The sequence below is a fragment of the Syngnathoides biaculeatus genome, chromosome 14 (assembly GCF_019802595.1).
Source record: "Syngnathoides biaculeatus isolate LvHL_M chromosome 14, ASM1980259v1, whole genome shotgun sequence".
NCBI lineage: Eukaryota > Metazoa > Chordata > Actinopteri > Syngnathiformes > Syngnathidae > Syngnathoides > Syngnathoides biaculeatus.
Window position 1 is genome coordinate 18,190,686 of NC_084653.1, and position 13,814 is coordinate 18,204,499.

Genomic DNA, 13,814 nt, shown 5'->3' on the forward strand with positions numbered 1-13,814 from the left:
GCATGATAGGATTATACAATTTTATTCAGCAGAATCAACGTCGAGGTTTCTAGTTCGAGATTTGCTTACTGATATAATCACCTTGTAATTAACATTGTGATGCGGATGTAGTCTTTAGCTTGGTGTGAACGAGGGAAACAAGTGCTCTGCAGCATCCCCACATTAGACATTCTTTTCAACAACAATAGAAACGAGCAAACAGTAACTCTGGTGAGGAAGTGTATTTAGCCCATTGTTAATTAATGATGGCCAAACAATTTAAGGAGATTAATAATAAATTCAGTTCAGTCAAAATCCTTGTTCAGGTTACAAGTGAAACAAACCACCTGATGAACTCTTGAATAATAGTGATGTTTTGTTTTTTATTAAATGGTAGTATCCTTTGGCTACTGGATAAAATAATTTAGAGGGCTTTCTTCTGAACAAAGATATATTACAGAGAAAACTGAAGCAAGTATTGGTTTAAAATTGAATAGAGTTAAGAATCTCTATCTATCTATCTATCTATCTATCTATCTATATCTATCTATCTATCTATCTATCTATCTATCTATCTATCTATCTATCTATCTATCTATCTATCTATATCTATCTATCTATCTATCTATCTATCATTAATCATGCATTCTGTCACTTGGATTAACATCAAATTATTTATCCATCGGTAAAACTGATAGATCTTTACACTCTTATTTTTAAATCTGTCATGTAAATAAGGCATTCAAATTTGAACTTGTTGCTTGACATAGCTACTATATATATTTGTTTTAGATACAGCCGTTTGTTTTTGCCATCTGCATTTATATCCACATTGACGGTATCACGTTACAGATTAAACAGATAAACTCCTGATCACGAGCATCTTCTTAATACTGTTATTTTTTTAAAGATACAATTGAAGAACACAACTTGTCGGGATATTTAAAGTCTTATTCATTTTGCAATTAAAGTTTGTGCAAATAATGCATGTCCAAGGATATTTAATCCAACTATCCATCCATTTTCAAGGTCGTTTATCCTCACATGGGTCACGGGAGCGGTGGATCCTACCCCAGCAATCTTCGGGCAGGTGGTGAGGCACAGCTTGAACTGGTTGCTACCCATTTGCAGGGCACATATGAACGGACGACTCACACTCAGATTCACAATAACGGACAATTTAGAGTCTGAAAACTTTGAGTTCCATAGCAAGGGTAATTACAGTATTATCTATGCTTGTTTTACAGACCATGCCTCAATTTACGAAGAAATTCATGTATATTGGGGCTTCAGGAGAAGTAATCAAGTGGTTTAATTGTGGTTAACGAGCTGGTAGAGGAGGTTCATCTCCTTGAACAGATATAAATGATCTATCTGTGACTCAAGAATACAAAAGCTTCAATGAATAAAAGTGTGACACAAATCTTGGGCAGTTGGGATGATTTTGATGTGAGTTTCAGAGGCTCAAATATTTGACAAAACAGCTTTCTTTACCTGTTTAGAGGGTCAACCACAATGGCCCGTGGGTGTGACATGTTCCCTTCCAACAGGGTTCTCCTGGTTGCGGAGGCACTCTGCAACCTGGCAACACTGATTGTCTTCCTGTAGCCATCATTGGTCCAGTACAAATTATTACCAATCCAGTCCACTGAGATTCCTTCCACATTATCGAGTTCTAAAACAGAATTATAATTTATAAACTCTGACTCAAATAACCAAGTGTCCAATAGCATTTGACAGCTTCACCAGATAGCTGAAAAAATAGTTTTCAGTCTGTGAGTAGTGTCTTTTGAACGGTTTCAGAAGATTAATTGCTTACAAAGTGAATTCACCTCATTGTTGAGTCATAAAAAATTCTAATGTGGTATTATATGCAGGCTACACAGGAAATGTAAATATTTTGTGACTTACCGTCATTAAGTATTGTTTCCCTGTTCCTTCCATCAATATTTTGCCTTCCAATGAGGAAACTGGTGGTGTCAGCAAAGTAAATATGCCCTGATGCTGCATGATAGTCAATAGCTCTGGGGTTGACCAAGTCTTCAATTGGCACCATATGTTCGTCGCTCGATTTAACGTTCATATCCAAACCTTGGATGACCCCAGGACGCCCCTTACCATAGAACAGAAAGAGATTGTTTTGGGGCTCTAGAAGAAAAAAAAAAAAAAAAAAGAGACATTGTTTACTTTTATAGGAAAATAATTGTCATGTTTTGTCAGTGCTGACCCTGGCATTCAGCTCATCCATCAGGCACACAGTTCTCCAAAACTCCCTGTTTACTTTCATGGAATCAAAGACCGATGCTAATGACAATAATCTCAGTTATCCTTGAGATAAAAAGTTGCCTGGCAGTACAAGAAAACAAATGCCAAGGCAAACAGACAATGGTAAATACTTACCTTGGCTATGAACGTTGTCTCTGATCTAAAATAATACAGAGTCTGCATAAAAGGACTAAAAGAGAAGAGAAGAAAGCTGACGGAGCTCCTCTGTGGCCTGCCAGCCGCATAGGGGGCTCTACATTCTCAAACCCTTTGCAATTCTCAGGAGAGGCGAGAGGAGGCATGTAGGAGGGCTTTTAGTGAGTGAAGCAGATCTCTCCTTGCTCTCAGTCCCAACCCATGAGACTAAAATGCTGGGAGTGAGGACCACACGCTTCCATTCAATTTATCACTTTGCGAAGGAGAAAGCAACGACCTAGGAGACAGCCCTTGCAAGAGACCCAGATATCAAACTTTTGTGTGACTGCTGTAGGAAGCAATTCCAGAGATAGAGAGAGAGAGAGAGAGAGAGAGAGAGCGAGAGAGAGAGAGAGAGAGAGAGAGAGAGAGAGAGAGAGAGAGCTTCTTCCAAAATATCCTCTGTCACTGAGTATATGCACAATGAACTTCCCCATTCAGAAAAACGGATGAAAGAACTTCCTTCGAGATCACAGGAGACCTGCAGGACAACACACCCATATAGGAACTTTAAATGTCTACAAATTGTCTTCAAGAGCTACCAAAGATGATATCAGCCAACGTTTTAATGTTGCATTTGTATCTTCTCCTTCTTTTCCTTTCAGCTTGTCCCGTTTGGGGTCGCCACCAGAATGTCATCTTTTTCCATCTAAGCCTATCTCGTGCATCTTCCTCTCTAACACCCAACATCCTCATGTCTTCCCTCACAACATCCATCAACCATTTCTTTGGTCTCCCTCTCCCTCTTTTGCCTGGCAGCTCAATCTTCAGCACTCTTCTACTAAAATACTCACTCTCTCGCCTCTGGACACGTACAAACCATCGAAGTCTGCTCTTTCGAACCTTGTCTCCAAAACATCCAACTCACTCCGAGCGAGAACCTCAGCATCTTCATTTCTGCCACCTCCAGTTCTACTTCCTGTTGTTGCTTAAGTCCCACCATCTATAATCCGTACGTCATGGCTGGCCTCACCACTGTTTTATAAACCTTGCCCTTCATCGTAGCAGAGACTCTTCTGTCACATAACATACCAGTTGACCTTCCCCCAACCTGCTTGGACCTGTTTCTTCACTTCTCTACCACACTCACCATTGCTCTGTATTGTTGACCACAAGTATTTGAAGTCGTCCAGCCTTGCTATCTCTTCTTCCTGTAGCCTCATACTTCCCCCTCCAACCCTCTCTTTCACGCACATATATTGTGTTTTACTTTGGCTAATCTTCATTCCTCTCCCTTCCAGTGCATGCCTTCAGCTTTCTAATTGTTCCTCCACCAGCTCCCTGCTTTCACTCCAAACATCAACATCATCTAGGGTGGCTCCAACTACCACAGACAAATTCAATGCGTGTTGTCTTCATACTGATTCTGAATCTGATACACTGGACTTCCGCTAGTACGTTTTCCTGAATTGGTCACGCGTGACATTCCAGATATCGCAGACGAAGGAATAACTCAAATGTGTGAAAATAAAACCTCTTGACACTTTATTGACCAACCCGTAACTTGCTTGACCCTCAATTTTTGACATGTATTTTAGCCACTAATTTTAATGTCAGCTTCACAATCTTCCTGAATTGATCATCCTGGTCAACAAATGCAGACAAAGTTAAAAGCTTAGATTGCGATCATCAATCAAAAGGCCTAGGTGATGATAGCATTAAATCGTTTTTGAAGTGATCTGTGTCCATCAGCACCCTTCTTAATCAATGTCAGTCTGCGGCAGAATAATGCACCGTCTGCTCTATTATGACCTTATGTTGTCCTTTTCAGACATTCATTACAAGCACTCCCAATTTTCTCTGTTAGTGATAGATCTTAATAAGAAAAAAGGCTTCAAAGAATAATCTGACAGGAGGACAAACTCACTTTTGCAGGATTGTCCATCGGAATCAAGGCTGTAGCCGAGACGACAATGACACGTTCTGGACTTGTAGCTGCCACTCAGAAGACAAATGTGGGAGCAGCCACCCATTTTTCCATAGGAATTCATTTCACATGCATGAGACTTAACTGTGGACAAAAATCAGTGAATATCATAGCAAGACCATGAAATATTATTGTGTGCACACAATGAGGGTTTGAATTGACTAGTCGATGCGTCGTCTTTACAACTCAGCATTGATGATTCTGGCTTCAAGTCGATTTAATCACCTATCATGTTCTGACATTAACAGCAGAGGAACCTTGCAGAAATCAAGATGTGGTTGGTCGACGCAAAATCAGCAAGGTCTCTTGCAAAATACGCAAGCATGTGGTACGTGGCCGCAGCAGTAGCATTGTCACTTGCAAAAGATGCAAGTCTGTCCTCAAATATGGAATAAAAAAAGCACAAACGCTACATAAGCCCAGCTAAAAAGACCTCCGCTAATCCGCTTGCTGACAGGGAGCCTAATTATTCACATCACCTGTCAGCACATTCACCAAATGCCCTGCTGTGACAGGACAAAACATACAATATACTGTAGCGTCTGTTTAGATGACAGGCAGTGGTCGATCAATAATCTCTTTATTGTGAAAATGAACAGTTAATATCGTAAACCAATACTATTTCGCTCAAGCCTCTATTTCGCAGCTACGTAGCAGGCTCTTCTTCCAGTTGTTCCACTTCACTCCTTCATCCAGTCACAAATCACACACAGACACTTCTATGTCCCCACAGACAGTTGGAACTTCTGAAACCTTTGCGACAATCCACTTAACTGCAGATTTGCCTGGGTAAATTCCCCCCTGATGTAGTTTTTAATAAAATTATATATAAGTATATACTGCAGTGAGTGAGTGTAGTGACCCACTCTGTGCTTAGCTGCAAAGGTATCTGAATGTGATTGGATAAGCAAGTGTCTAAATGTGATTGGATGAGAGTCAGTAGTGGGGCCAGTGCAACCGTATAGTGCGACGAAAGTCAGTGAGCGAGCTTGTGTTTGCACTATAGACTTTTGATAAATTTTGGGTTAAAAATGTACATTACACACAACAAATGACAGTGATCGGCGTTGACTTGACTTTTGTCACCTTAGTGTGGACTCTCGAAAAATATCTGAAGTCGTTCAACTCCGAGCACACACAACAGTATAAGAAACATGTGGTTTACCTTTGAGTTGAGCGAGTTTGTGGTAAACACGGAGGGACTGCATATTTCCCAGACTTGCAAGCGGCTTGAGCTCTGCTGTGACATTGAACCTGTGGATTTGAAGCAGTGCCACACTGAAAGTCCCTCTAGAAGGGTCGGAGTGGGTACACTGAGCTGCATACAGGAAGTTCTCAAACAGAGCTAATGCATAAACATTTGACACCTGGAAAAGAAAGAGAGATCAAATAACATTTTATGAATATACAATGAATTAAAAAATTGCACAAACATTCAATGGGTGGGGGGAGGAAGGTGGCGCTGGGGCCACACACTGGACCGAGAAGCTGGTCACCTGTAAAGGGCCAGACACTGAACATGGGCCTAATACCCCAGCAACCATGCTTTATTTTGCAAGCTGACACATATGAAAATTGACATGACTGGCTGAGCGGTGTTCCCAGGAAGTGAAGTTAAACTCAGGGCGGGGGGGCTTTTGGGGGTGGTTGATGTGACATCTGGGGCACAGAGAAACATGAGTCTGAATAAATAAGCAAAATTACTGTTCCAGCTCTCTCAGTGGTAGTGGGCTGGGACTTCACATTTCACATGCACAAGTACTGTACAGTATATTATCGTCAAGGTTGAAAATCAGGAACCTTAAATTGAAAAGAATTTTGACAGTTTAACTTAAACTTTTATCTTCTATCTAGTTTCTCACTTGGGTTGAGGGTGCGCTTTGAGAGCCGGGGTCTGAATATAGTCCTGTTCATGAGTTACAGAGAATTCTTGTGTGAATATAGACCGTAGATCACGTTACCTGAAATTCTATTTTAATAAATGGCCACAATCTGTGATAACATCCTGCTGAAGAGCTAATTTGAAAGATTTGCCACAGATTTTGTATTCATCAACTTGCCTATTGTGAGTCGAACCTTTTATGTCAACATGAGAAGGGAATTATGCGAGACGCACGTAGAGAATGTAGCATGCACCTGTCTTGCTGTGATAACATGGGGCTAAAGCACAACGCAGTCACTCACCTGGCTTCCCTGGAAGATGTTGTGTCGGTTTTTGCCTTGGTAATCCACAACATCGATGTAATCCAGGTAGGCATCTGCCCAATACACCAGCCTTTTGACCACATCCACTGCCACAGCTGTGGGCTGCTCAATTTTATAATCCACCAGCCGGGTCCTGTTGGTGCCGTCCATGTTGCAGCGCTCAACCTTGGCTACGTTCCCGTAGTCGGTGAAGAACATCATTCTGCACAAAGGTAAAGAACAGTCGAGCCTTGTGATAAGATTTTAATTTGTTCTGTGAAAGGACAAACATTTGTTCCAGCCTTCTAAAAATAAAAAAATAAAAATAAATAACTGTGTGATGTCTTCAGTAAGTAAAACACCACTTATTTTTTACTATTGTACTTCATAGTAAGTTTCTTTCGGCTTGTCCCTTTCGGGGTCGCCACAGCGTGTCATCTCAGATGAACGCACATATGTTTGGCACAATTTTTACGCCGGATGCCCTTCCTGACGCAACCCTTCTCAGGGAGTGGAGGCCCCAGTGGGATACGAACGCACAACCCCTGGTTTATCAAACCAGTGCTCTAACCACTGAGCTACAGGGCCTCTACTATTGTAGTTCATAAAGACATACTAATAAATTAATAAAATCGAAATAAAGAAATAAACCACTTGGGGATCACGATTAATTTATTGTGTCTTCTTTTGGTGTGTGCAACTTGGCTAACTGGTGATAATGATCCATCTTTTTTGCTTGACATTGTCATTTGTGGAGGTACAGTGGCTAAGATGGTAAAGCGTTGGCACAGTTCTGAGATCCCGGGTTCGATCCAGTGTGGAGTTTGCACGTTCTCCCAGTTCTTGCGTGGAATTCCTCCGGGCACTCCGGTTTCCTCCCACATCCTAAAATCATGCAACATTAATTGGAGACTCTAAATTGGCCCTAGGTGCGATTGTGAGTGTGGCTGTTTGTCTCGATGTGCCCTGCGTTTGGCTGGCAACCAATTCAGGGTCTATCCCGCCTCCTAACCGTTGACAGCTGGGATAGGCTCCAGCACTCCCTGCGACCCCCGTGAGGATAAGCGGCAAAGAAAATGGATGGATGGATTGTCATTTGTTTCCACCTGTTCTCAAAAAAAAAAAACATATGAACATTCATAAAACCAATCATCAACAACGCGAGCAGCTGCATTTGATCCATATAATTTCTTTCAAGCTCATTTTGTAAAGACAAGCAATACTAACAAGTGCGCTGCATCTACTGCCTTCACAATAAATCACATATGGAGCAGCACAGATGCTAATTAGACTCGATGAATAACCACAATGAGAGTTGCACATCAGACTCTTGCACCAAGACAATGTAACCTCATTGACCAGCTTTTATGTTCATGGCCACATGGAAAAATCTCCTTAATGAGTCCCACAAGACCACTATTTGTCAAGCTCGGCAAAGTCTGTCTTACAAGACCACTTAAGGAAATAACAGAACCAATGTGTCAAACGTTTCTACAAGCAGCCTCTTATGACAAACGTGAAGGCCATTCGTACTTAGTACTACTTGATCATGCCTTAACACTGCCACCACTACGTTTAAACTTTAAACCACAAACTGCCCCTTATCTTCTACAAGTGTTCTTTGTACTTCAAAGTGTACCTTTCATCCTTCTTACAAGTTCATCTAAGTTTCATGTCCATGGAATCACATTCCAAGATGCAATCGGCTTTTTCTGTGCATCACCAGTGTCATACTAATTTGCACATTGTTGGAAAATGTCCTGATTCCATAAAGAAGGGTGTTGCTTGAAGATTAGTGATATTCAAGATGACACTCCTATCAACTGAATATTATTGACTGTTTGTGGTGGTCTTTTTTTTTTATCTTCAACTATGAAGTCTATCTTCCACTATGCACTCTAGTAGTCAAACCAAATCAAGACATTTTTAAGGAAAAAAAAAAATGGAGTGGAAAGTGTTCTGCATTTAATCTAATTTCATCATCTAATTTCTGAATGGTTGATGGCATTTTTCAGGAAACCTCCTCAATCACTACATTTCAATCCATCTATTTTCTGTATCACTTATCCTTACAAGGGTCAAAGGAGTGCTGGAGCCTATCCCAGCTATCTTCGGGTGAGAGGTAGGGTACACCCTGAACTGGTCCCCACCAATCGCAGGGCACATAAAAACAAACAACCGTTGGCACGCACATTCACACCCACTGGCATTTCAGATATATGTTTTATATATTATACATTTTAAGTGTATGCAGCTACTGTATAGAGTCAAAACAATAAAACCTCAATGTTGAAATACTAACGAAAATCATACACACTGCCAATTTTTAGCACTAATACTATACATATTTCGACATTGGGTACATTAACATCTGATTTAGGGTTCCCTGAGGGGGTGGCACAAGAAATAATGAGGCTGATGGTGGGCCAGGTCCTGGCACATCTGTGTAGGGGGTCTGGTCGGACGTTTTCTCTGCCCTGCTGGTTCTCCAGACTAAATGTCGTTTAGCAATCAGTGGGTGGAGGGCAGTATCTGGCCGGGAGGACATTCAGCAAGGTGTTTTGGCACCATGGAATGTACTCTGCATGCCGCTCTTTTCCCCATAGATCTTAAATGCAACACATGCAGTCACACATCCTTTGGGGAGCCGGTTGGCCTGGGATGGGGAGATAGTTGTGAGTCATCACTGCTCTATGAACAACAGTCACCCCAATTTCAGTGCACGACACCCCAAGACAAAAGATCACAGAACAGGGATAACAGTTTCTGGTCAGGGTGACCAGTATGGTCATCATAGTAATAAGCAGAGTGACGGGTTATCATAATTCTCTTGGCTTGACTCCCTATCAGTTGTTGGGACTTTAGTAAGCTTAGTTGTGGTCAAATAGAATAGCTAGTAAGTGTTTTTCTACTGTCATTTGTACCCGCATTCCCCTTGTCTCTTCTATCCCTCTGTTTGTCCCCTTGTATCCTTTTCTGTCTGGCTGCATTTTCAACAAACATAAGCAGAGGACATATTTCAAATCTACCCTGTTGCACAACAAAAAGACAAAAGGTTTCCAGATCTACTATTGTGGCCCTAAAAAGGACAGGTAACAGAAACAAACAAAATAAAAAATTGAAGCAGTCCTCAGCATATCGCAGTTCATTTGCCGTGGTCTCATGGTATCACAGATTTTGAAATCATAACCATGTATACGTTTATATTGATGTTATGAAGCAACATTGAAGGATTTTTTTAATAATTTTTCTAGATGGACTAATGTTTCTGAAGACTCGTACCAATAAGCGCGAGTCAGAAGAAAGTGCATAAATGACTGTACAATTTTTTTTCTCATATTTAACATCGGATCTAAGATTGTCCTTAACCCCCTTTTCCTGAGGAAGGTACAGGGGGAAATAAGAAGCATAAAGAAATACAGTGGTCGGTAGTGTTTTGAAGATGAGGAAAGAATAGCAAACGACCAATAAGACGGCTTGAACTTATCACATAAAGTTCATCTGATGTTGTCAAGGAGGCTGGGAGACAAATAAGCTCCCAGAGGTCACACCATCTAAAATGGTCTTGCATGAGAAAAATACAATAGAACCCTGAATAAGTTGGTGTCTTTTATTACACAAAGACAAATGTGGCATAGAGACAATGTGGCTGGATGTAATGGAAATGTAGAATTACAAATGTCAGAGTGCTGGTTTAGGTACCTTGCACAAACACTGGCAGCTGTCGACTCGTAGTGTGGAAGCTAGAATAAGGGGGCGCCCACTGAGAGGGCCCATCCATTACAAAATAAATCACCTAGTGGGGTGAAGCATCTCATGATTTAAGGAACTCAAATAGATTAAGTGAATATTTGTTTTACATTTATGAGGTGGAACTAACCAAGTGTCTTGCTTTCACATGCAATTGTTACTGCTAATATTCAGTGATGGATGGGCTGGGATAACCTCCTACAATGTGAATTGGAACACGAGACGAGCTGCTACAAATGGTGTTTTCCACTTCCAAAAAAAACCCCACGATAATAATAGGAAACCTCATTGTTATTCTGATGATGAAATATTACAGAAACACAATTTAAAAAACTGACAGTACATCCATTGAGTCAGCTGTTACTCTAAAATGCTTCCTGATTGGTTGTTGTCATGTTCCACATGAAAGCCAAGGAGTCCATGGCTGGGATGTCCTCACTGTGGACTCAATTCAATATGACATGCTATTTGATTGTAAATATTCCTGATTATCATTTCAACAATTTTTCTAAGGGAAAAAAGAGTGAGAAAAAAATCACTCTTAACTTAACATTTGAGTATTCATCAATACTGATAGAATGAACAGGACTGATCCTGTTCGGTATCTGCCAAACTGCACATCGCACGCTCATGCAGGACACCATAGCATATGTATAACACGCTGACGAAGGGTGTTGTGATATCGGACCATTTTTACCTGACGTATAACATTGGCACTCATACCAAAGATGGTATATTGCTATTCCTAATTCACTTGACACCAGAAGGTCATTTGTTGACTTCGGTGACAAACATGAACTGAGACTCACAATTGCTATGAGCATTTACAGTATATTAAACTCAGGAAGTCGTTCATCTGTTGGAGCACATAGATTAATTCCATCTAAATAAAAGAATCCATTGTATTTTTAAGACATACTTACTAATGATGACAGTCTTCAGTATTTTTTGACAAACTCTTATCCTCCAAAAAGTTCACCATTTCATTATTATTATTTATGTACTGTGTTCTTGCCATTCTTAGCAATCTTAGCGTCCAAACAGATATGACATGAATGGTCAAGCAAAACAAAAGAAAAAGACCTGAACAACAAAAGCAAAAGACTTGTAATTATTGCATAAATAGCAGCATTTTTGAGCGCACCATAAATGCTCAATAACGCTACCCACAGAGCAGCTTGAATACCTGGAGCTACTAAAAACACAAAAAGAGCACTTTTCCATTATTTCAACTGTAATTGTTGGACACTTTAAAAAGCTGAAAACCTCAGAGCGTGAAAGCAGAATCCACAGAGGAGCCAAACCAATAAGTACCTCTAATACTGAGAGGGAGGGGCGATTAAATCAATTCAAGAAAAAGAGACAATTCGTTTCACAAAGAAAGCAGGTGTTATACAGCATACTCTATGTGCTCAATTATCTCACTTATCTAAGCCCAAGACTCAGACAAAGATAATATTTGGCCCAAATTCACAATCGTAGCAGCCTTGTGTCGCCCAGACTAGTTGAACGGAAACCTGAGTGCGACCATCAAAATGAACTCTTAACCATGTCCACAATTAACATTGACCGGCGTGGTAAACTGAGTACAAGACTGGATGCTGCGAAGCGTCTGCTGACTTTTGGCAAGAGAACCGCTCGCATGTCGCATTTACACTCATCTTCAGTATGATAACCTTGAGCAAAAATATTGTGGTTTCACAGTATCACTGCAGTTGTTGCAGCTGTGTTTTGAAATGCAAGCTATTTTATTGTTCAGTAATATATAGCTGGAAAACAAAATATCCGCACATTTGTTTATAACCATGACATTAACATTGCATGGTTAAGGAGAGAGAGTCATTTTGTAAACTGGCTGAAAAGTAACCATGAATTTATCAAAGAACGATGGTTGGTAAATAAGATATATTGTAATTCCGGCCAACTCAAACATCAAACCATTTTCTTTGCCTCTTATCCTCAAGGAGGTCGTGGGGAGTTCTGGAGCCTATTCCAGCTGTCAACAGGCAGGAGGCAGGGTACACCCTGAACTGGTTCCCAGCCAAACGCAGGGCAAATTGAGACAAACAGCCGCACTCACAATCACACCTAGAGGCAATTTAGAGTGTCCAACCGCAAACTATTTTTGTGGCGTTCAATGCAAGGAAGGAACCAGGAACGCCCAGGATCTCCATTTTCGGCATTGGTTGCTATGCTACCGAATAGGTAGCAGCCTGGTGCCTTTTCTCACTAGTTTAGAGATATAGCGCAAAGGCTTTGAAATCAGTTTGTTACCACCTCTCCTATTGGATGGGGGGGTCAGTCATAACAGCGCGCTGCTGTCCAAATTGAACTCTCTCCAATTTGGGTGGACCCACCTTGCACAGACATGACATTGCACAGCGTTTTGGCAACAAAACCTATCATAAGAGACCGGCGCAACACTGTAAAAACAATATAACAAACATTTCTGCAATGAGCGACAACAGTGTGTTGCATGAACAAGATATCAGAAGAAGTGGTAATTGAATTGTTTCTTTTTCTCCAGTTGCAAACAAAATGACAAATGTATTCTCCTCACTCATAAGCTGCTTAAAAGAGTTTGGTGACCAAATGTGTCATGTTGAAGGACTCCTTCAAGATCCCTTCAACAACAGTTTCATTTGCTTGTGTCAGTGTCTATTTTGTGAAAGTTTAAGCTTTATTTATTTTACTCTAAAACCAGTAGGAAGTTCATTTCCATGAAGTGTGTCTAGAGACTTCACTCGTAAGAAACAAGGACACGGTCAATACATGCAAAGGTGACTCTCCCAATTTTCTCGATGATATACGGGCCAACATTCACCCAGGGTAACGATCTGAAGCTGACTGAAAGAATGAGGTCGGAGTTTCCATGGCAGCCCGCAGCCTTGACGTGAATCAATCCAAAATCATGTCATGCTCAAAGATGTCCGCTTCACCCAAAGCCCACGGTGAGCAAACTCAATTCCAAGGGGGATGAACTGACAAATAAGTGATCAGCAACCCACAAACCACCAAGACGTTTCTGAGCACTGGCAGCTGTTCCACTTCAGCTACGGGGAGCAGACATTGGCACTCAAAAAACAACAGAAAACATCAGCTAAAAGATTTCAAATAATCATGTTGGTGACTCGTACGTCAAGACACCAATGTATAAGAATACTGTGACACTGCAATGATACAGTGCATTATTTATATCACAAGGTCAGGCAAAGTGGCGCTAGCTTATTTCGAAATATCCATTTTAATGTATATGAATTGGAATTTATTGTCAGCCAAGCGACTCGTGTCCTCACTTGTCTTTTTTTTCTCTTAACAAAAGTACGGTGTCCTGTCATGTCTTACAGACACTCCTGTCCTGCCGTTGGACGCTTGCATGGTGGTTGAGCGAATCCACAGGCACATGCTCTCAACTCCCAAGATACACGGTTAATGGTTTGCACATAAAGAGAAGGCACTGCCAAATTATTCTGTCATCGGCCAAACTGAAGTCATTCACTGCCGTGCACGTTTA

The 13,814-nt window shown here is 41.0% G+C and overlaps 1 protein-coding gene across 1 annotated transcript in view; it reads right to left on the reverse strand.

Annotated features, from left to right (window-relative positions):
- The window catches only part of lrp1bb (low density lipoprotein receptor-related protein 1Bb), a 217,218-nt gene that overhangs the window by 157,088 nt on the left and 46,316 nt on the right, over nt 1–13,814 (reverse strand). Inside the window, 5 exon segments of the mRNA XM_061842266.1 lie at nt 1,474–1,654; nt 1,891–2,127; nt 4,307–4,450; nt 5,532–5,733; nt 6,551–6,773. Of these exon segments, the coding sequence (XP_061698250.1) occupies nt 1,474–1,654; nt 1,891–2,127; nt 4,307–4,450; nt 5,532–5,733; nt 6,551–6,773 (987 nt within the window).